General features: G+C 36.8%; 1 protein-coding gene across 2 annotated transcripts in view; it reads left to right on the top strand.

Moving 5' to 3' along the window:
- The first annotated feature begins 217 nt into the window (after nt 1-217).
- The window catches only part of LOC131786544 (NLR family CARD domain-containing protein 4-like), a 118029-nt gene continuing 94982 nt past the window's right edge, over nt 218-23264 (top strand). For both annotated transcript variants that reach the window (XM_066163379.1, XM_066163378.1), the window contains exons 1-10: nt 218-490; nt 1426-1521; nt 4598-4972; nt 6226-6290; nt 8643-9332; nt 11123-11308; nt 11847-11990; nt 12241-12327; nt 12534-12605; nt 13241-13330. In XM_066163379.1, the coding sequence (XP_066019476.1) occupies nt 8672-9332; nt 11123-11308; nt 11847-11990; nt 12241-12327; nt 12534-12605; nt 13241-13330 (1240 nt within the window). In that variant the 5' untranslated portion in view covers nt 218-490; nt 1426-1521; nt 4598-4972; nt 6226-6290; nt 8643-8671. The remainder of the gene's footprint in view (nt 491-1425; nt 1522-4597; nt 4973-6225; nt 6291-8642; nt 9333-11122; nt 11309-11846; nt 11991-12240; nt 12328-12533; nt 12606-13240; nt 13331-23264) is intronic.

The raw sequence follows: 23264 nt of genomic DNA on the forward strand, positions 1-23264 counted from the left end.
CCGTCAGATGTTATCACTTTGGTAAAAAAAAACTTAGTCGGTAATCAAGCTTACTTTTGAGAAGCGTAAACTTTCAGGAAATCAGTTTTTCCCCCGACAAATGGATCGCGTGACTTGCTTGCGTGAATTGTTTCGCTAGTCACGCAAACATAGCTTCTCCTCAGTTTCCTCGTAAAAGATCCCGGTGAGTAATGGGAATGATGGGAAGATGCTTTGCTAAGCACATTCAGAACACGCACGTGGAAGAGCACAAATTGTCGTCCTTTTTAGACTTTTAGGGGTTAAAAGACTTAGAATCTGTTGTGCTGGCTCGCAAGAGAAACGCGGTCGATGCTAAGCACGGTTGCACGGGCTTAATCAACGTTTTTAACGGCTTTCGAAAAAGTGCAACGAATAATAGGTTTTCCAAGGTTAACTAGCTTGTACGTTTGGAGGGCATTCAAGTCTGGGTTCATATAGAGTGATTCAATAGGAATATTCGAAGCGTCAGGTGGGTTCTTGTCACAATAATTAATAATTCAGTGTCGACCGATCGACGGAAGATCGTATCAATAAGATGAGGTCCAAGAAACTGAATCCTGCTTGATCGGACAAAACCTTCATTGAAAACATGCTGTTAACAAAGCTGTTAGAAGGAAGTGCTCTTCAGGAACTGATTGAACCTTGTTCATATATAATCTACTGATTGCAGGACTGACAAATTTAATTTCAGTTGCATTTGTAGAGCTCGAGGTTAGGATAAATTACAACTGAATGGGGCTGAATTATGTACTTGAAGGCTTCAATTTGCAACAAAATTGAGCTATTTTTGCATTATTCAAAATTGAGCATTCCCCTTCCCCTTTCAATCATGTTTGTGAACAGAGAAGTACTGGATTGCTCAGCTAAAGAAAGGGTTATAGGAAAGGGCTAGGGGTTGAAATTGGCATGATATTAATTCATTAATGTACAACAACTGCTTTGATGCAGATTGTAAAGGTAATGAATGGTATGGGGTATGATCAGTGAATGATATAATTAACTAATATACAAAGAATGAGATATGTAGATATGTAGATATATGTCAATAACAGTGAATGTTGATATAGTTGCTATGAGCTGTTTATTGCTACTCCAGCTGATCAATCAAACTTTTTTTATGACTTCTAAAGCAATAGTCAAAACATACCAAATTAAGTTACCATTATTGGATTAAACTCTCAGTGCATGGATCAAAAATAAAAAATGATTTGCTTCACTTACTGCCTTAGTTATAAACTCTTCTGCTTGATCAGGACAATAACAAAAAACTAGCACCAACCCAAGCTAATGAACAAACCTCATGTGTAAATGAAGTGGACTGAGAGTGAGGTGAAATAAACAACTCATGATCGTGAGGTTTCATTGTTTAGTAAACAGAATATTAATACAAACCTTTTATTCCAGATAAAAATTTATTTCCAATATTACATCATTTATGAAAGGAAAATCTGAAACATAGTACAAACAGCTTCATGAGGATCAGCCATCGAGTCTGAAAAGGTAAATTAACTCAATGCATTTTTTCTGTCAGTTAGTGATACTTAAATATTAGTGGTATTGTTATTGGTAATGGACCACTTCAGGCTATGTAACAGATGGGGGCAACATAACCACACCAAGGGTGACATAATTACACTTGGGGGCAATGTACTGTTACTGCCAGCTTGAGGTAATGTGTCTAGGACAATGCAGGAAGATGGTGACATGAATTTGTTTCATTCCTGTTTTGCTGTGGAAGCAGAAGAAATTAGCAAGACTTTGACCAGGGTCTCCTTTCCGAGTGGAAAAACAAACAAAAAAGTCTAATTTGAATTCAACAGAAGGCAATGCATTAAAACTATAATTCTACATGTAATTCCCCTATCTCCCTTTGAACAAAGTGGAAATCTGCGGCAACAAAAGGCAGTGCAGAAAGTTAAGGATATGGTAGACCTTCAAGGACCATTTTTTTTTAAATTTTTTTTAACAATAGTTTCCAAGAACAATTTGGCAAAATATTGAAATGCACTCACCAAATTGAAGAGCCAACTATAACATGAATGACTTCTGGAGGGTTTCTTGTGGCAAAACATCCTGGTCCTTGAATTTAACTGCATAAACATCTCATGATTTTGGTTGCACATGGAGATCTTTGCTATCTGTCTGCATTTAAAACTAGAATGTGAATGGAGGAAGATTTATTTATTTATCTTTTTATTCCTCCAATTCCTAGCTGATACATAGTTATGTAAATATAACGTGATATAACATAGTATCAGATCAAAAATTACAATAAGGAAAAAAATGCATAGAACAGAAATTACAACACTTAAATTGAATTACATTGTATGTTGAAGGAGAGGAGAGGGGCACATCTAGATAAACTTATATTGTGCCCCTTAAAGTTATGTATAACGAAGGACTTGAGATTTTTGATAAAAAAGTAAAGGAAAAATGACAAAATAGCTCATAAAATTATAAAAGAGATAATGTTTCATTAGTATTGAGCAAGGTACCAGCACAAAAGTGCTTTTTTAACCTTTTTTTTAGATGGTTTGTCTCTAATGGATTGCGGAATATCGTTTCAAAGAAACTTCCAATAATGCTGGGGCAAAATCTCCTAAGATTAGTTCGAAATAAAGGTATTGCAACTTGATTGGATGATGCACTGTGGGTACTTTAATTATGTAGTTCAGATACTAATGAAACAGGTATATTAAGAAACTTTTCATGGTGGAAATAATCATAAAAAAGCATACATGTGTTCAGTTTAACAATATCAGGAAATTTCAGAAGGCCTTTTACACAAAAGGACTTTTCTAAATGAAAATTTGCTACAGTTAGTGGTGGATAAAGATTGTAGCTTTCCTTTTGATGAGGCATAAAAATAAGAAACTTAGTTTTTGTCAAATTTAAGGTCCATTTATTACTGCATAGCCATTTGTAGACAGCTGGTAAATTATTGTTAAACAATTACACAATAAACTGTCAAGATCACTTCCAGAAGCTTTTAAAGATGTATCGTCAGCATATAATCTAGTAGAAAAAAAGGTGGAAGACTTTTGGAAGGTCATTGATGAAAATAGTAAACAGCAAAGGTCCTAGATCAATCCTTGAGGCACACCAGTGGAGATAAAACATGTATCAGAAGCAAAACCATTTGAATGCACCAGCTGTTTCCTGTTACTTAAGTAAAACTGAAACCAGTTGTATTCACTTTGTTGTAATCCATAGTACCTAAGTTTATTTAGTAATATTTGATGGTTAACTGTATCGAATGCTTTACTTAAATCTAGGAATAAAGAAACCACATAAAGTCCTTTATATAGAGAAGAAGCTATTTCTTCAATAAGGTCAATTAGACAATCAGAGGTTGTAAAACCTGGTCTAAATCCATATTGTTTCGAGGAAATCATGTTATCATTCATAAAATAGAATATCAGCTGATTAAAAATACATCTCTCAAATATTTTACTTATGGAAGAGAGAACTGAGATAGGTCAATAATTACTACATGCAAAATGAGAGCCTTGTTTAAAAACTGGAACAACTTTAAAGTTTCATACTATCAGGAAAAATACCTTGGTTGATTAAAAATAAATGTTAGGGGACAGTATATTTGAAGTGCTGCAGTTTTTAATAACAGTGGATGAATCTTGTCAATCCCAAATGACTTGTTTGTATCAAGACTTTCCAGTAATTAGAATACCTCTATTTCAGAGACTTGTGTGAAGCGAAATTGTTTTTGTTTCTGAGAGAGAGGTTGCTTTGTTATCAGATTTAGGCAGTTGTGCTGCTAGTGTAGAAGGGACATTACAAAAAAATCATTAAAGCAGTTGGAGATAGTTAAAGGTTGTTCATAATGTTTATTATCCACTTGTGGTTTTTCTATGTGAGAACTTGGCCGCTTCTTATTTATCAATAAATTGATGTTATCCCACATCTTTTTCGTGTTATCTGATTTGATTAATATGTCATTATAAAAGCAGTCACGATATATCTTATTAATGATAGCAATTTTATTGTGATATAATTTATATTTGTTTAGGAAAACATAATTTTGAGTAATAAGACATTTCTTGTATAATTTGTCTCTAATGCTTTGTGTTTAATCTTGGCTTTTTTAAGTGGTGCATGTATATTACTTACTTTATTGAAAATATGGAGGAACCTGGTATAACTTTCATTTACTTCATTGCATTTGTAAATAAAATCCCAGCTCTCTCTTTGTAGATCTGATTTGAAATTTTCATCTTCAAAACTCTGAAAGTCTTTGAATTTGTAATAATCAGGAAAAGGACTAAATTCTGGGTCATACAAAATAGTAAAGACTGGCAGATGATCCACAATCTCAACTGCAAGGCTGCCACTTGAGCAGGAAGTCGAAATATTTGTAAAGATATGATCAATGCAGCTTTGTGAATTTTCAGTAATTTGTGTTGCTTCAAAGATCAGCTGACTGAATCCTTCTGATTGTATTAAATTAATATGTTCCTTAGAGACACTTGTTTTTGTAAGAGTATTTATATTAGTATCACCTCTGAAGAGATTCAATGTCTCTTTGAATCTTGACTTGAGTTCCTTTCATTTCTTTCAGGTCGTCACTTATTGAACTCAACTGATGGTGTACTAAAGCCTCAAAATCTTCTTCCATCGTTTCCTTTTGTTTTCCTCTTTTTGAGATTATTATATTAAATTATCTCAAGTTGGTAGAGCCAGCAAAAAATGCAGCCATCATGCTCACTGACCGCTGACTGAAAAAGGAGAAAAAGGAGAAGAGTCCATAGGTGAAATTAAAAAGAGGTTAAGAAATTCAACGTGGATTGGTGAAAGAAACTCACTGAATTGGATAAAGGTTTATGGTTTTAGGCAATCTTCCCTGCTGAGTCTCCTGAGACTCTGCAGGATGCTTATTCTGTTTTTGTATTGGCATTGGCATTTCAAGCTTTTCAGCGTTGACACATCTTGACAGGTAATCACCCAAAGTTGTAAATTGTTGGGAATCTTTGGAAGCCAAAAAAACCCACTTTGTTTTTACACAAACTTAGCCTCCTTTGAACAAATTAGAAGAGTATGTAAACTTTACAGATTGCCTTAAAATGTGGCCCGAACTACCGGGATACCAACCAAAAAAACACTGGAAAAATGGATCTCCACAATGGCCTGCGATGTAATGTGTATCAGTAAAATTTTGATCAGCAAACTTGACAGACAAGTTTCAAAGCATCCAATAAGAATATGGAAAAATTCTAACATGGTCTTGAAGACCAACCCATCAGGATGGAAGCTGTCCAGAGATTTTACTCATGCAGCCAGATTTGATATGCAATTAATTCACTTAAAGAAACATTGTCCATTTCTAATTGTCCTGCCTCTTTTGGTTTACAATTAAATCAAGCTTAAACAAAATAATTTTTGCCAAATAGTGCATTTCATAACCTTTCCATTGATATATAGTTTACAATGGCTATGCTTCAAATGCTTGCTTTGTTTTTGTTCAAAACTGAAATGTCATTACAATAACCTTTGAATTTTTACATTGTAGAATAAAGTTGAGATTCAAAGTTTGAAATACCAGCGTATAAGATCGTCAATACATTAGTCATAGCTTGACTTGTGCATCTGTCAGCTCTTTAGAATAATTTATAATAATCAGGGCAAAGCCAATGTGTACTTTGTTTTTAAAATAAGCTCAGTGCTACAATACTCAATACTCTAAAAATGAATTTTTTTCTGGACAGATTTAAAGCAGGCTGACAAGGATTATTACTCAGATTGATCTGAACATACTGAAACTGAACCAAAAGCACCAAAAACTTATGTATAACTGAGATCAGTCCTATTTTCTGTTAGTAATTTTGACATTAAATTATTGGCAATTGCAGATTTATAGAAACACAAAGCATGTACATTTTCTTTTTATATTTGAGTTAAGTTTTTTAACTACTAAGACTTGCTTTGTATCAAATGTCATGATTATGTAAATTTGTGAATATCACTTGGAGGTACAACATGTACTAATTACCTGTAAATGATGATGATTGATGTTAAAAGAAACTATAAAAGCATGGATTACATGTAATTATATTTCAAACCTTGACATTTGAGGGGAAATTTATAAAGATACACAAATTTTGGTAAGCTGGTTTATAAAGTAAAATTAAGAATTATCAGGCATGTTTTCTGTGCTAAATTATGTGTTCATGTAATTTTTATTTCTGGCAGATAACTGTCCTAAAAGGTTACAGGATCTGAGTTTCTGAATACAGGAATAACTTGTTGCAGCATGGGTGAGTTTTATAATGTGTTAAGTTGTGAACTGAGGTGAATAAGATTGTAAATTCCCAATCTTGGTTATTTTGTAATTGTGGGTCTGTTTTGCTTTGAGTGGGTTTAAATTGCTCCAATATGAACCCTTTACACACTAACATCAGTCTCTGTATTCTCCATACTGTTCTGTTTACATTTCGTAAATTGCAGATAAAGAGAATTTGTTCAATAATCAAGAGCCTCTTTAGCTGGTCATCATTTCCTTAACCCTTTACACCCTAACATCAGTCTGCAAGTTCTCCATACTGTTCTCTGAACATTTTCTATGGTACTTAGAAGGAGAATTTGTCTAATAATAGAGAGCTTGTTGAGTTTGTGATCATTTCCTTTATTCTCACAACTGCAATATTTAATCCAAGGGTGATACTGTTGGGAGAAATTAGATTCTTATCACTCTTAGGGGTTAAGGGGTTAATTCTTGTGACCTTAATGTGTGATTTAGGAGTGATATTATGAGGAGAAATTAGATGCTAGTCACTCTTAGGGGTCATAGGGTTAAGTTTTATTAAAAAGAGTAACAACTGTTCACAGTTTACTTAATCAAAAATAACTTTTAGCAATGTACCAATCATAATATCATTGACACTGTCAGACATGAAAAAATAATTGCAATTCTTTATCAATACCTTAATTGATGTTATTGAATGGAATAAATGTTTTTATCTTGTTCCAGTGATTAAGGGGGAAAAAACAGTGTGGTGATTGTTTAAGTGACTGTAAAAAATTGTGGTAATTTAATTGGGTGATTAAATAAACCTGACCAGCATGGTCTGACTAAATTTGTGGCTGTACCTAGGACAGCCTAAGGTTACCAAAAGCTACTTGTAAGACCTGACACATAGGACCTAAGAGCACTTCTTTCAGCATGTTCTGCGTTCATCTTTCAGTTGAAAATTTTAGTTTCAATTTTATTATTGACAAGTACATTAATTGACTTGTACTCAGGTCACTAAAATCTCTTAAGTTTATTCATAAACCTACGTTTTAACTGGGATTGAAGTTAATATTCTACAAACTGTAACTTTGTTTATTCATAGACCGTTACATGAAATAAAATGAAGTGTTTCTGTTGAGATCCATACATACATATACAGTTATTTGATGATGGCAAAAGAGAAGAAAAATTAGGGGTCTTATTGGGTTTCATAGAAGCAAACAGATGGCAAAAGTAGTGTTTTTTTGTGGCTGGCAACTAAAATGTCTCTGGAAACCAATGACCTAATTTATTTTGAGAATACAAAGAGTATAACTAAACAGTTGAAAATTGTCTTCTAATGTTATGAAAATTTGATTGGGTCAGCGGTAACTTTGAATCATACTTTGTAACCTGAGTGCTTAGCTGTGAAATGCAAGGCCTTACTCCTCTTTTTTCTGTCTTATGGTGATTTACCGGTAATTGAAAATTTATTAGTTACTCCAAAAGACATTTTTAATTCAAGAACTGATTTTCTCTGGTTTCATCAATACTATACCTGTCAAGTAACTGTTTATAAACCTTACGTTATGGTTTTGCATGTGCTGTTAGCAGGACATCACTATTAAAGATGCTGGTGACATCCACATTTAAAACTTTTTACACATCTAAGGGAAAAGTAATGTTTTAATGGTTAGAATACTTAAGCTTGCTCTTTGAAATCTCAAACTGTGGTTTATAGTTTACAATGAACACTTTGTATTGGTAGAGATAGAAATATAGAGCACACTTGATGATGATGATGATGATGATGATGAAGTATTTATTGAAAAAATCAGACTCAGCGGAAGTGAGCCTTTATAGTCAAAAATCATGAATCATAGAGAGAATTTGTTATTTTCAACGTGATATAAAAAGTGATGGAAAGGAATAATCAAACATAATGGAATATGATCACACAAGTTAAAGAAGACATCTGATCATAAACAAGTTTTTATATATTTTATTTCTTATCTGGGGGAGTTGGAATTCATTCCCCATTGTCCTTAGTATTTTTGTTCATTTTGGTAGCAAGAGATCTTTAGATGGATGGTTTTTCATGGTGGTGATTTTGTTAAAAAGAACTTGATCTTTGTCTTCACTTAAGGTCCATATCTTGAAGTCAGCTTGGGTGGTACATTGTGTATATAATTCCAAGCATCTTTGGCCAGCTCTTACATTCAGTGCTAGGTACCGAGTGTGGTTTGGGCTTGGTACGCTTACTGTATATCAGCATTTTCCACTGCCACACTTTGATCACCTTTCAGATATGTGACATGCTTATAAACAAACATGTTTACAAATAATTTATGTTGATATCTTTTTTAATTGGTTTCTGATTTCGTTTGTTCACTTTCAGGAAAACTTTGAACGCAGATACAGTTTGTTATGATGGCAGGACCTAGTAATGACAAGTGCAGCAGGTCAGTGGTTTGCAATGATGACCCTCCACCTCTGAGTATTACACCGAAGGAGCTTTGGGATTTGCCAGAGAAGGGGAGACGTTGGAACACAGACTATCCTCCAGTTGACATTCTGCTTTTGACTGTGGAGGATTGTGAGTTGTTGGCTTGTTATCATTACTTGCGAGATTCCTTTAAAAGCTATGAGAGATCCATTGGATATGTGTACTTTGGAAAGATGGGTGACGATGAAGATGAGTCACTGAAAGTTGCTTTATTGAAGTGTCCTAAAGAATCCTTGGATCCTGGAGGTTCTAAAACTACCGCTAAGAATGCTGTCAGACTCCTGAGACCTAAGGCTACCTTTTTGGTTGGTTTCTGCTACAGTTTGAATCCTGACAAAGCCCAGCTAGGAGATGTGGTGATATCCTCAAAGCTTGCAACAGATCATTACAAAACCCCAGTGAGTAGGGATGTTGGTAACCTTGTCAGAAGTGCAGCTGAGGGATGGAAGGCACCATTAGAAAACCCAGAAGCACAAAAGGTCAAAGTACATCGGAATGGAGAGATTTTGAGTTACGCTGATCTGATGGGTGTTAAACAGCAGTGTCACCCTAGGGCAATTGCAGTTGAAATGGAAGGAAAAGGTGAGAATTACTCTCAGGGTTACTCTTGCTTGGCATTTGTGATCATTGTGCAGAAAATTGTTTTGCCATAAGAAGGATTAAATACATTCTTGTATTAAGTGTGTTACAGTATAATTTAAATGACAGAAAGAATACAATGCTCCTGTGAACTCAACGACTTTATCAAACAACGTGAAATGTTGATAAGGAGTGACTCCTAAAGACAGCAAAGTGGTGATCCTTGATAAACTTACTTAAGCCCATCACAGACTATGAGTTAGCTCACCACTGACATAATCTCACGTGTTTCCAAACTTCCTTGAAAAGAACAATCTTCCACAGAAGTTCTCTCTCTCTTTATAGCTTTCAAGACATCTGATCACTCCCGACAACAGCAACAACGACGACTACATGACTGAGTGGTAACCGGTCATTTCGCACAAAAGACTTTTCGCACAAGTCTTTTAGCACAAGTTTTGGACCGTTCGCACAATTCTTAGTGGTCATTTCGCACAATAATCATAAGTGAGGAACATCAATATAAAAGGTATACTGATTGATACTGATACGACATTTCACCTTCACATGATCCAACGGCGAGAACGTAGACATTTATTTGCGTAATAACTTCAACTAGATCAAAATGCTCGTGAACACGATCACCATTCTTTCTTGAAGAAAGGAAAGGTACAAAACTCTCTCTCCATGAAAATGTAAAGAACTCCCTTTTCGAACGACTACTTCTGTAATGTTTTCTTTGTCGAACGAAAAACCTTTTAGTTTTGACTGTATCATCCACTACAAAGTTAACATGCAAACATGATGACCCACGCTAAGGACACCATGTTGATTTCGAAAGTAATAATTGTCACCAGTCTTCCCTCCTTGTTCGATCGCCTTCAAATAGCATGTTTTATCGATCTGTAAGAGTTTCAAATAAAGCTATTGAAAACTTGCTTCTTATATCTTCGTTATATAATAAAAATTAGGCATAGTGGTAATACGTACAGCAAAAACAGTGCAACGTTAATAACTCCATATTCAGATAGTGATTCACATCGAACGTCGGCACGTGCCAGTGTTGTGATTTGACAACTTGAACGTGTCGGTGTAGGTAGTATCTAGTGATCTTGTAGAAAGACAAGTTCGATCTGTAATCATTTTAAAGATCGAGAAGTTTAATACATCTATCAAACAGTAACCTTTCAAATTATTCTAATAACAATTACCTAAGCGATGGAGAGTTCAGTATCGATCGGTTGTTTGTAGTGGATGATGTATTGTCAAAACTAAAAGGTTTTTCGTTTAACAAAGGAAAAGTAAAAGAAGTAATCGTTCGAATAGGGAGTTATTTGCATTTTCATAGAGAGAAAGATTTGTTCCTTTCTTCAAGTAAGAATAGTGATCGTGTTCACAAGCGTTTCGATCTAGTTGAAGTTATTATGTAAATAAATGTCTACGTTCTCGCCGTTGGATCTTATTGAAATTGACATGTGAAGGTGAGATGTCTTATCAGTATCAATTAGTTTACCTTCTGATGTTTCTCACTTATAATTGTTGTGCGAAATGACCACTAAGAATTGTGCGAACGTTCCAAAACTTGTGCTAAAAGACTTGTGCGAAATGTCCTGTATTCGACTGAGTCCTTATTTACATTTAGAAAGTATTCCAGAACATTTTGGAATGTAATACATTCTAAATGTAATACATCATAACTTTTGCTCAAATTAATTGTAACTATCTCCCTATCATATTACTGTTTAAATCCATTCCAATTGTTATTGCTTATTTTTTTCATTTTTCTACCTCAGGCCTGTTTGCAGCAGCTCGTGACATGAAGATAAGGTGGCTGGTCGTTAAAGGTGTTTGTGGTTTTGTACCTGGTGGTACAACTAAAAATGATTTATGGGAGATTTTTGCATGTATTATGGCAGCGTCTGTTGTATCCAGCATGTTGAGGAACTCTTTTGTGTTTGGAGACTGGCTTCATTACGGAGGTACTGTATGTGTACATTTTTGTAACAGCTTTGGTTGTGTCTTCCAAGAGATCTTGTAACTTGCTTGTTTTCCTCAGTATAGAGTATCATTATCTGCTGATGAGAAAATGGAGACTAACAGTGGAATTAAATATATATCAGAAAACTGAAGAACATACGCATTCTTTGTTTTTCAATCGCATTGCCATGAAAAAGAACTTTTAAAAGTCTGAGATGTGAACAAATTCACTTTGGAAGAAAGAGTAAAATGATCCTAACCCTAGCTAAATCTGTTGAGATATTTCCATGTTTGAAACTGTAATCGTTTAGGTCAATCAGAATTTTTATTATACTGTGGAATAAGATAAAGATGCAAAAGAAATTGAAACTGAAGTGCTTAATAAATTTACTGTATGTGGTAATCTATTCATTGCTAACAAGCTCTCTGTTTGATTGGTGTTGCCTCAATATCATGTTCTCGTATTTCAATGGTTATATAGGTAACAGGTAAAAGAACCTTGTTATATTAGGATTAAATTTGATTGTTAAAATTTGACAGATGGTGAATTGGAAATTAAGGTTGAGGTAGATGAATTGAAACTTGAAGAACAGAAGAAGCAGACAGGCATGCTTGTAACAGAGTCTGTCAGATGCCAAGAGGTTCAGCAGCCTAGGGCATCTGCCACATCAGCTGCATCTGGAGGTGTGTTTCTTCCACAAACAGAAGATCTCCACACTAGGAAAGAGGGAATCTTTCTATCAATTATTATAGAGTATTTCAACACCACAAAGCCACAGTCCATTGAAGAGTTCAATAGGTTTTTGGAATACGCAAGAAAAATAGGAGTCATCATTATTGATTTCTCTAGAGGAAGTTTGGTGATTTATGGTTTAAAGTGTTTGTCTTGTAAATCTGATTTTAGGTGCTTTATTCTCTAAATTCCACCCCACAGGTTCAACCAGTGAAAGTCTGCAAAAAAAAGAGCAACGGGAAAAAAATGATCAGAAGACAAAGATTATGGAGACAGCAAAATCGGAAGGTGAAAAGGAAATTAAAATATTTTATTAAGTTATTATGGGAAATTGTTGTGAACAGTTATAACATTTATGTGATAAATCTTCAAAGAACTATCGCAGTGCAATAATGTGGCATCAATAAATTAATATAATTGTACACAGTTCCACTTATGGGAACATTGAAGAGAGGCTGTGAATGCTAATCTCTCTCTGCATTTTTCACCTTAAGGTACTTCACCCCTCACTGTAGTACCCACCACTGGTCATGGAAGAGAACTAGAAGAATCAAGGGGAAGGACAGGTGAACAGGATGCTCAGTTTGAACTTATCTTCAAGTTAATGTAATTGAAACATGGTTCTTCATGTTGGTTGAGTTTTTCTTTTTGTTATTGAGAAATAAAAAAACCACTTTTAAGTCTATTTAGTTGATTCTAACCAGTATCAAACCATGTTGAAATGAATTAAAGGATGTGGGGTTTACCACTTTTAGTTGTTTTTGTTGACTCATTGAAATCTAGCATGGGTTCCAGTTTGGTTTCAGTTCCCTCTCAAATGCTCCAATAAAAAGGAAAACAACATGACAAATCACTGACATCAATGTTAGTAATAACCAAGAATGCTTCTGTCGGCAATTATGAAAAATGATATGAATTATGAAAAATTATTCCAAAGGTGTTTTTACCTCATTCTGTTCTCTAGTTAAAGAGAGTGCTGAGTTTCCATGTAGAAATGAAACAATACTTACATGTAGGCTGAAAAATTTTTTAGCTGTTCTCCCCTTTTTTTTTTTTGTTTTTTAAGCTTCTTGGTTAAAAAAAAGGCAATCTATTATGCTCATGTACCTATCGTTAAATACAAGCTGGTATGCTTGTTTCTAACTATTTAAATAAAGAAGTTATTGAATGCTAATCTCTCTCTGTACACCTTTGTTTTTAGACACAGTTCCTCTCCTTGTATCTCCCACGTCTAATCCTGAAGAAGAACCAGAGCTAGGAGAGCTACGTATGGAACTTCCAAGAATGAAAGGTAAATAAAAGATGCTGTTAAAGGCTAAAACATCAGGGTGATGATGACCAAGTGTCGAAAATGTTTGGCTTTTACTTATTTCAGCCATGTATATAGCTCAATGCCATTAAATGTTTTCGAATTTTTTCCAGTAATTAATTTCAAGAGAAATTATTCCCTATCTGCGATATCAACCTTTTTTCTGTCGTTTAACTTTTATCAAAGAATGCTGTGAAGTGCTCTCAGCCGTTATTCATTAACTTACAGTATAGCTCAGAGGTAGATGGGCAACGCACACGCAAAACCTTTGCACGTTTTTCGCGTTCTGCGCAAAAAAAAAGTGCTAAAGCGTGTGTCTTTAGAGAGTTTTTTCTACTGTTATTCAACGCAGTCAGCTTGTTCTGTTCTACACTGTTTCGGAAAACTAAGGTTTTCTGTCTGAAAATGCTGCCACCGAAGCTTCAAATCAACATGTGCATATCTCAATACCAAAAGGACGCAAGGGCTACCGTTCGCAAGGGTCGTGTACGGTTGCGCGAGCAGGGTGTATTAAAAGCTGCAGTGCCGGCAAGCACGCGGCTCAGCGATAAGACAGTAGAATGGGAGGTAGCCAAACCCCAGGTAAAAGTTGGCAACTTTTCCTCCAATTCCAATATTTGTTATTTCTACTTGAAATTAATTGCGAATATTGGGAAAACTTTGCGTCACAACTAGCTGTGTTTACAGACTCTGATCTAAACTGACTAGTTGACCTATGAGAGCGTGCGAACTATCTCAATTGTTTTACAACTGTTAATAAGTTATGTCTTCGATCGTGCAAATCACACCCGCTAGAAAATGAAAAGACCACGAAGACAATTAGTCGATTATCCCGCACAGATAGCTTACCGTTGAAAGAAAGAAGCTTCAGTTAGAGGGTGATTTATCTTGTGACGACAATCAAACAGTTCCAAAGGGATGGACTGTGAAGCCTGAGGTTCCTTGTTAAAAGAGAATATATATTTCATTTTTGCTTGCTCAAATCCATCTGAAGTTATAGAGGCGAGCGCGCAAAACCGAAATAGATTCACTGCGGAGTAAACTGCCAATTGGTTTTCCACATCAGTTCATGAAAAGTTGATTATCGCGCACAGATACAGTGTAGCTTACCGTTTAAAGAAAGAAGCTTTGGCTCTACTGGTATGAACCTTGTGGTGAAAATCCATCTTTCCAAAGGAATGGGCACAGAAGCCTGACGTTCCCTGTGACAAAATAATAAAATAAGTTATTTTTACATGTTCAATTCCATCCCAGGTTATAAAAGCGAGACGTACAATATCGAACTTCATTCTCTTGAGTTGGAACACTTGAATCTTCTAATTAAGATTAATTCTTCATTAATTCTTCCTTAGTATTCGATTTCCGTATTGAACTTTTGGCAGTCGCATGAAGACTGAGCAGTTTAACTCTCACCATCTTCTGCAAGATTAGAGATATATTTCTAATTTATATTGACATTTTGTGAAATGAGAATCATTATAGTTCACGTCTCGTACATTTTTAATCTCTTAACGGAAAAAAAGATACTATTGTGATCTTTTTCTCAATCGTATTTGATAATCGATCAGTTCCTATTCTTAGTGATTTTGTTAAGTACTTTTGATCACAGTTTTCATTTTTTCTAATCACAAATTGGTAGTAACAGTGTTTAATAGAGGGACTTTATAAAGTTAACCGTAAAACGGCCAACAATTAGCCGTTAGGCGTAAAAATTGACAAATCTTAACCGTTAGTCGTTAAAGATTTTACTGTAAGAAAAATTTATGGTGACAACAATGAAAAGATATTAACCGTTAGCCGTAAAAGCCATGCCAACACCCTTTTACGACCCTCTGAATACTTAGACAGGGGTATCCAAGGGGTTCCTTGGGAGATTTTAACCCCTTATCCCACAATTCATGATAATAAAACATTCTGGCCGATATGCCCTTAAATTCAAATTTGACGTAGCTAAAAACCCCCCACCTCCCATTTGAAAAATGTTCCCAACGCCTCAGATTCTCATAAATAGTACATAACCCTGTGAAATAAATATGTTTAGTAAACATGTTAGTTCTAAAAAATGAGCGCCTTGTTTGAAAACAGCTGTGCACCAGAAACAAGGTCTTTAATGCCTCGAGGCTCTCTACAGAAAACCGTCACTTTCGATTGCATTTAACACCAGTATTGCATTTAACACCATATTTTTGTGCGTTGACTTTTTATCAGGCGACTTGACTTGCATATAGAGAGAGGTGGTTTAAACGAGTCACTGCAATACGGATAACTTTAATTGTTTTCAAGCTTACACTTGCTTGTTGTCCTCGGTATAGAATATCGTTATCTGCTGATGAGAACATGGAGACTAACAATGGAGCTAAATATATATCAGAAAACTGAAAAACACGCTTTCTTTGTTTTTCAATCGCATTGCTGTGAAAAATAACTTTCAAAAAGTCTGAGATAGGAACAAATTCACTTTGGTAGCTTTAATTCCAATTTTGAAGTTATGGATAACGTTCTAAAATTCCAGATTAGAGAGGATTAATAAGAAATTACTCACTTCTGCATCTTCATTGTGTTTAACAAGTCTTAAATCTATTTTCTTTGTCCCAGATTGTAGGTATTACAAATCGCTGATTAAGCACGTTTATCAACTACCCCCTCCCCCTGCCCTCCTAATTATTATTTTCGTGTCCAGACTCTTGTGCGTAGTGAGATGAACCCAAATTTTCTTTGTTTACCTTTCTACGAAATACCTCATTGTTACTGATAGGTTCAACACTTTTTTGGAGATCTCAATCTTAGCTTTTATTCCGTTCCAATGAATTTCAATTCTTGATGTCCATCAATTTTCTCTTCTCTCTTTTAAACTGTGATCAGGCTCACATGAGATTTTCATCTTTAGTCAGCACTTATTTCGACTCCTGCTTGTTACCCATTTCACAAATTTAGTAAGGTGTGTTTTAATTTTCATTACAGTCTGACTTTCCTTTCCCTTTGCAGACATTTCAACAGATGAGGAGAGTTGTAAAAGTGATGATCCTTCGGAAAATAAACGTAGAGGGCTAGCAGGTATTATAATTATCAAGTGAAGAAATTTCATATTATGCTTTCATATTATACTTATAGTGGTAGAGTGTCCGAGCGAGGAATCTGAAGGTGTTAAGTTCTATTCCAGGCGAGGACTCAAAATTGGTGCTTTGTCCCACGCTCGTGACAAGATAGTTAAACTTCTTTCCTTTCCCTTTTCTTATACCAATTTGTCATTCTTGTTCAAGAAACAGTACTACGCAAACATTTTAAGAAATAAACATTCATGAACTTTTTTTATGTTATTTTGGCCACTTCATTTCTCAACATTATTGATCCATGATGAAATAAATGCTGGAATTTAATCTTCCCTGCGATTTAAGATGAGTTACAGGCAAAGGGAAATATTAAAAAACAGAGTGTGGGTGTGTTTTTTGCTTGGGGGGAAGGGCGCGGCGGCAGGGATTAATTATCTTAATCCTTTCATGCCAAGGAAACTGAACTTGAGTTCGTGTGGTGTTAGAAACTTGGCATCGTGTGCATATTCATCCCTTCAATATCATATTCGTCAGTGTATTTTAATTCTCATAACAGTATAAATTTCTTTTCTCTTTTCAGACATTTCAAGAGGGAAGGAGGGTTGTAAAAGTGGTGATCCTTTAGGAAATAAACGTAGAAGGCTTGCAGGTATTGTTATAATCAAGCGAAGAAATTTCATGTTAAGCTTACGTTTAATAACTTATACTATACTTGTAGTGGAAGAGTGTTCGAGCGCGGAATCTGAAGGTGTTAGGTTCTATTCCTGATGAGGACTCAAAATGTTTCCTTTTTTTCACGCTCGTGACAAAACAGTCAAACTTATTTCCTTTCCCTTTTCTTATCATTCTTGTTCAATAAACAGTACGCACAAAAATTTTAATATTTAATCGAATCTTTTATCTTTCCTCTTTGATCGTAGGTATTACAAATGGTTTATTAAACGCGCTTATCAACTACCCCCTCCCCTGCCTTCCCAATTATTGTTTTCGTGTCCAGACTCTTGTGCGCAGTAAGATGAACACAAATTTTCTTTGTTTACCTTTCTACGAAATACCTCATTGTTACTGACCGGTTAAACTTTTGTTAGGATCTAAATCTTAGTTTTTATTCCGTTCCAGTGAATTTCAATTCTTGAAGTCCATAAATTTTCTCTTCTCTCTTTTGGAGACGAGATTTTGATTTTCAGTCAGCACTTATTTCGACTTCTGCTTGTTACCCATTTCAAAAATGTAGTAAAGTGCGTTTTAATGCTCATTACAGTTTGATTTTCCTTTCCCTTTTGCAGACATTCCAACAGAAGAGAGTTGTAAAAGTGGTGATCCTTCAGGAAATAAACGTAGAAGGCTAGCAGGTATTATAATTATCAAGTAAAAGAAATTTCATATTAAGCTTTCGTTTTAATAACTTATACTATACTTATAATGGTGGAGTGTCCGAGCGCGGAATGTGGAGGTGTTAGGTTCTATTCCTGGTGAGGACTCAAAATTGTTCTTTTGTCTGGCGCTTGTGACAAGACAGTCAACATTCGTAGAAAAGGTTGTGGTTATTCATCGTAGTGAATAACAGTAAAAGCTAAGTCTTTCGTTTGTCTCACGATGTAGTCACGTGTGATATAGATCGCGACGTTTCGACTGCATACTGCTAGTCTTCTTCAAGCGATGAGGTCGACTGGTCATGCGTGATCTTATAAAGCATGATGCTCTGCTGTGATTAGTTGTTTTTCAACGGCTCTGATTGGTGCATTTCGATCCTTGCTGTTCACTCAGTGATTTGCTCCCTCGGCGGTCCGCTGTCGCACGGCTCTCCTGTTGTTGTGTTTTTTTATCGTGGGCATCCACGCTTCTGGAATTTCTATTCCACTATCCCTGTTGATGTTGTTAGGGTAAAGTATTACATGAATTGCCTCTTGACCTTGCGCGTGTAGTAATAAGGGTCACGATCAATAAACTTTACTTCGTTCCAGAGTGGCTTGCGTCCGGTGTTGTGGGCATGCTCTGAAACGGCGGAGGTCTCGGTGCGGGCGAGTCGAATGTCTCGATCGTGCTCCTTAACTCTGTCTTGCATAGGCCTTCCAGTCTCTCCGATGTACACTTTGCCGCATTCACAGGGAATCCCGTAAACCACGCCATCTCGTTTAGCCGGGTCGACAGCGTCTTTTGGTCGTACTAACTGAGATCTTAGCGTAGTCTCCGACTTGAAAACAGCGCGTACGCCTTGTTGTAGGCTACGGCGAAGCGGTTCGGACAGACCTTTGACATAGGGTAAAACCGCAGTAGCTTTGAACTCGTCGGCGGGTTCGGCATTGTTGTTTGGTTTTCCGATCTTGATAAGTTTCTGCAAGAAATAAAAAGGATAACCATTAGAAACCAGAACAGATGACAGATGTTTTTCCTCCTCGGAGATGACGGAGGGTTTTGTTACAAGACGTTTGGAGCGCTCGTAAAGGCACGTAACAATACCGCGTTTTACTGATTGAGGGTGGTGTGAATCATACGCTAAGTATTGATCGGTGTGCGTGGGCAATAACAGCGGAAACCGGACTCTCCATGGTGGCGCCGTCTTTTTGCTCGTAAATCGGTTCGTTATACTGGAAGTATGTGGATCTCAATACGAAGGTCAAAAGGTCAGCGACCTGTGCAGGTGTTAGCGTGGTGCGGTCTGCAAGGCTTGGTTCGTTCTCGAGTTTCTGCAGTGCGGCTTGTACAGCAGCGTCGATAGGAACGTTGGTAAGGAGCGATTCTACGTCGAAAGATACCATGATCTCGGTGTATAGGATCGTCTCATTGTTGACGGTGGATACGAAGTGGGCTGAATTGGTCACCGTGTTCTCTGACTTTCCTGTTAAAGGAGACAAGATGTAGGCTAAGTAGGCGGATAAATCATATGCATAGGTGTTTACGCACGACATGATAGGTCTTAGCGGTACTTCGGCCTTATGGACCTTCAGTCAAACTTATTTCCTTTCCCTTTTCTCATACCAATTTGTCATTCTTCTTCAAGAAACAGTACTCCCCAAAATTTTATGAAATTAAAATTCTGAAGTTTTTTGTTGTTACTTTGACCGCTTCGTTTCCCAACATTATTGATCCTTGATAAAATAAATACTGGAAATTTAATCTTCCCTGCAATTTAAGAAGAGCTACCGGGAAAGGTAAAACTTAAGGAACAGAATGTGAGTGTGTTTTTTGCAGGGGGGGGAGAGGGCGCGGCGGTAGGGTTAATTACCTTAATCCTTTCATGTCAAGGAAACTGTAGCTGAATTTGTGTGGTTTTAGAAACTTAGCATCGTGTGCATATTCAGTCTTTCAATAAAAGTTAATTCCTCCTTTTTTCTTAAATATTTCTTAGAACCGTTGAATGTTTGGTAGCATTTCCCTCTGGGAAGAAGACCACCGACCCCCCAATAATACACCTAGAAACTCCTGCCTAAACCCCCCTTCCCTCCCTCCCCAGCCCAACCCCCATTTTATAAACCACAGCCAACCCACATTTCCTAATCGGTCCAACGAAGGTCCAACGCTCGAAACATCAGCTTCAGAATCTCTCTACAGAGGCAAATTTACGTTATCAACTCAGTTAATGAAACCAAATTATCATTGCTAACTGAACATTTGATTCACATTTCTGAATACGTCACGCTCAACAACATGTACTTCACCTTTGAAGACCGCATTTTCCGCCAGACCGAAGACCTACCAATAGGCTCCAGCATTTCAGGCATCTTAGCCATCCTGTTCATGGATAAACTTGAACAAATCGCCCTCTCATTCTACCGCCTCATCAGCCCATACAAACGCTACGTAGACGACATATATCTTCAAACAGCCAATGAAGAGAAGGCAAATGAATTCCACGACACCATGAACAGTCTACACCCGAGACTAAAATTTGAGATCGAGAAACCCACTGCATCACCAGAAGGCCTGTCTCTATCACTACTTGACTTCAAAGTCACTATCACGACGAACGGCGAAAGCTCCTTTGAATTTTACAAGAAACCTACGAAAAAGCCGCTTTTCGTACACCACCAGTCTGCCCTACCAAAGCGCTCAAAGACCAACTTCATCCGCAACGAACGGAGGCGTATACAGCAGAGATGTTCAACCCAAATAACATCCAACAAACACGACCGCGACTTCGACAACATTCTCCGCCTCAACGGATATCCAGAACGCACCATACATGAAACAAAACACCAGCAGAATCACCAAAGAGACCCCCAAACACAGACAAAAGAGTGGCATTATCTCAAAATCCCGTTCATCTCAGACCGGCTAAACCGAAAAATCACGGGAATCTTCAAGAGAGAAAACATCTCAGTGCGAATCGCCCACAAGTCCTACACTCTGAGACAAGCCCTTTCACACAACACAACAGAAAGGAAATGCAACAGACCAAACTGCCCCATCCAGACACCAATTTATGCCTACAGAGAAACACCGTTTATCAGCTCACGTGCAAAGCTTGTGGCGAATATTACATCGGAGGTACGACACGATTCCTACATGATCGAACAAAAGAACACTTGACCAACGACAACTCGTCGGTAAAAAAACATCTCACAACACACCATCGCAACAACAGCCATAACCTTGAAGTCAAAGTAATCACGCGTGAAAATGACCCCGTCAATCTGCGATTGTACGAAGCGTATTACATCAGAAAGCACAAGCCGGGACTGAACTCCCGTGAGGAATGCACTGAACTTAACGATCTTCTATTTTAATGATTTATTTTAATGAGCTATTTTAATTAACGGTTTTAACACATATTTTAGAACATTTTATCACGCCATTAGTTTTCATGCGTCCTACTGGCTAGTTTTACACTATGCTAATTTACAGTGGCACCTCCAACGTTTAAAACCATAGCGCAAATATTTTATCGTCCTCCCTGATGATGCCGTAGAACGGCGAAAGCTCGGAGTGAATAAAGAAAGAACCACAGTAGCACTTAAAGGCTTCATTTGATCAATATCCCACATCATTACGACATGCTACTAAAGGACACGTTCAAACGTTTAGTTCTGAATACTAGTAAGAGTAATCCTATAATAAACTCCTGTTAGAAATGGATGCTAACCCTTATGAACTTGCAAGTTATGTTGAAGCAAATTTGTTGTTTTATAGATGAAACCTTCTTTGTTAAAGTGCCATGAGTTGTCTCTGTAGCGCATGATCCCTTCGTTGAGTGCGCTATCATCAAAGGAAACTGTTGAGAAAATGATGAGCGTTGTATATTTCAAAATTATTGAATGAACCTGGTCAATACTTTGTGTTTCGTTGGGGCAAATTCGAGTTGGGAAGAAGTTTAGTCTCCATGCACACTAATGGAAGACCCAAAGAGTTATGTTCCCTTTAATGTGGGGAAGAGAACAGTTATCAAGCTGTTTGCTTTTGCTTTCATTTCGGCCATCTTTGCAATATCCCTACTAGAATTTCGACCTGCATTAATATCCTTTAGAGTATAGCCACCTTGCGCACCATTTATTACTGGTAAAACATCACTAATCTTGCAATTCAATAAAAATACAATTACATACAAGTACAGTGCCTAAATTCTCAGACACCATGCTTTTTGGCCACTGCATCTTTTATGGTAACCAAATCAAAGCGAAGGAAGATCATTTGATGCGTATGTATATTTTTATGTAGTTTTCTGGTTGCGAAAAATTCACTCACTACACAACTGCCAACTGTAAGCGTAAGGTCACAGATATAATTCTGTTCGCGTATGTGGACATACATTTTTTGTGTAACATGATGCACAGTTGGGATGCATAATGCAATGGCGCGAATTGGCCTTGAAACAAATTCATTAGGAGACGTTTCATTAGGAAAGGAAAGAGCTCCACTGCTATAATGAATCTGTTGGCTCAAATAATATGCTCTTGTCTAATAATTGTTTTACATTTGTTATCATGCAGGTGGTTCTACTAAACATTTTCGTCGGCCGAAGGTGATACGCCGTGATGAAGAATCGTCTCCGAGTGACGCCTTAACTCTGAAGAGAGGAAAAAGTCCTTTAGCAGGGAAAATAAGGAAATATCGTACGTACTACCCGCTATTCTCTCATCTTGATGCTTTGCTGTGCTGTCTTTACGTTTTTAGTCAAGCAAGTAGTTCCCAGCGACGAAGATTTAGAGTGGCTTTACCCAAATTGCTTATTGTTCGAAAAATAGTTTTTTAGAGCTTTTCGCTCGATTGCAAACTAGAGATATAAATGATTTGTCACCAAATCCGTTTTCATGGCGATGACAGTTTTTCTTACTGGCTGAAAAAAACAAAACAAAAAAAAAACAAGATATCTTCTGTTCGCGTATTTGGGCGTGGATTTTTCGTGTAAAACGATGCACAATAGGGATGCATGATGCAATAGCACAAATTGGCCTTGAAACAAATTCATCAGCAGACATTTCATTAGAAATGGAAAAAAGGTCCATTGCTACAATGAATTTGTTGGCTGAAATAATATGTTCTTGTCTAATGATTTTTTAACATTTGTTATCATGCAGGTGGTTCTACTAAACATTTGCGTCGGTCAAAGGCGGAACGCCGTGATGAAGAGTCGTCTCCGAGTGACGCCTTACCTCCGAAGAGAGGAAAAAGTCGTTTAGCAGGTGAAATGAGGACATATCTATGGGCGTGCCCGTTAACCCCCACCCCCCACCCCCGAACCCCATCGTCCCTTTCCCTGCTTTTGTAAAATAAAAGTGCGTGGATCCAGCAAAATGGCATGAATACATGGGGTACGTACTACCCGCTATACTCTCTTCTTGATGCTTTGCTGTGCTGTCTTCACGTTTTTAGTCAAGCAAGTACTTCCCAGCGACGAAGATTTAGAGTGGCTTTACACAAGTTGCTTA

Source organism: Pocillopora verrucosa, chromosome 3, assembly GCF_036669915.1.
Source record: "Pocillopora verrucosa isolate sample1 chromosome 3, ASM3666991v2, whole genome shotgun sequence".
NCBI classification, from domain to species: Eukaryota; Metazoa; Cnidaria; class Anthozoa; order Scleractinia; family Pocilloporidae; genus Pocillopora; species Pocillopora verrucosa.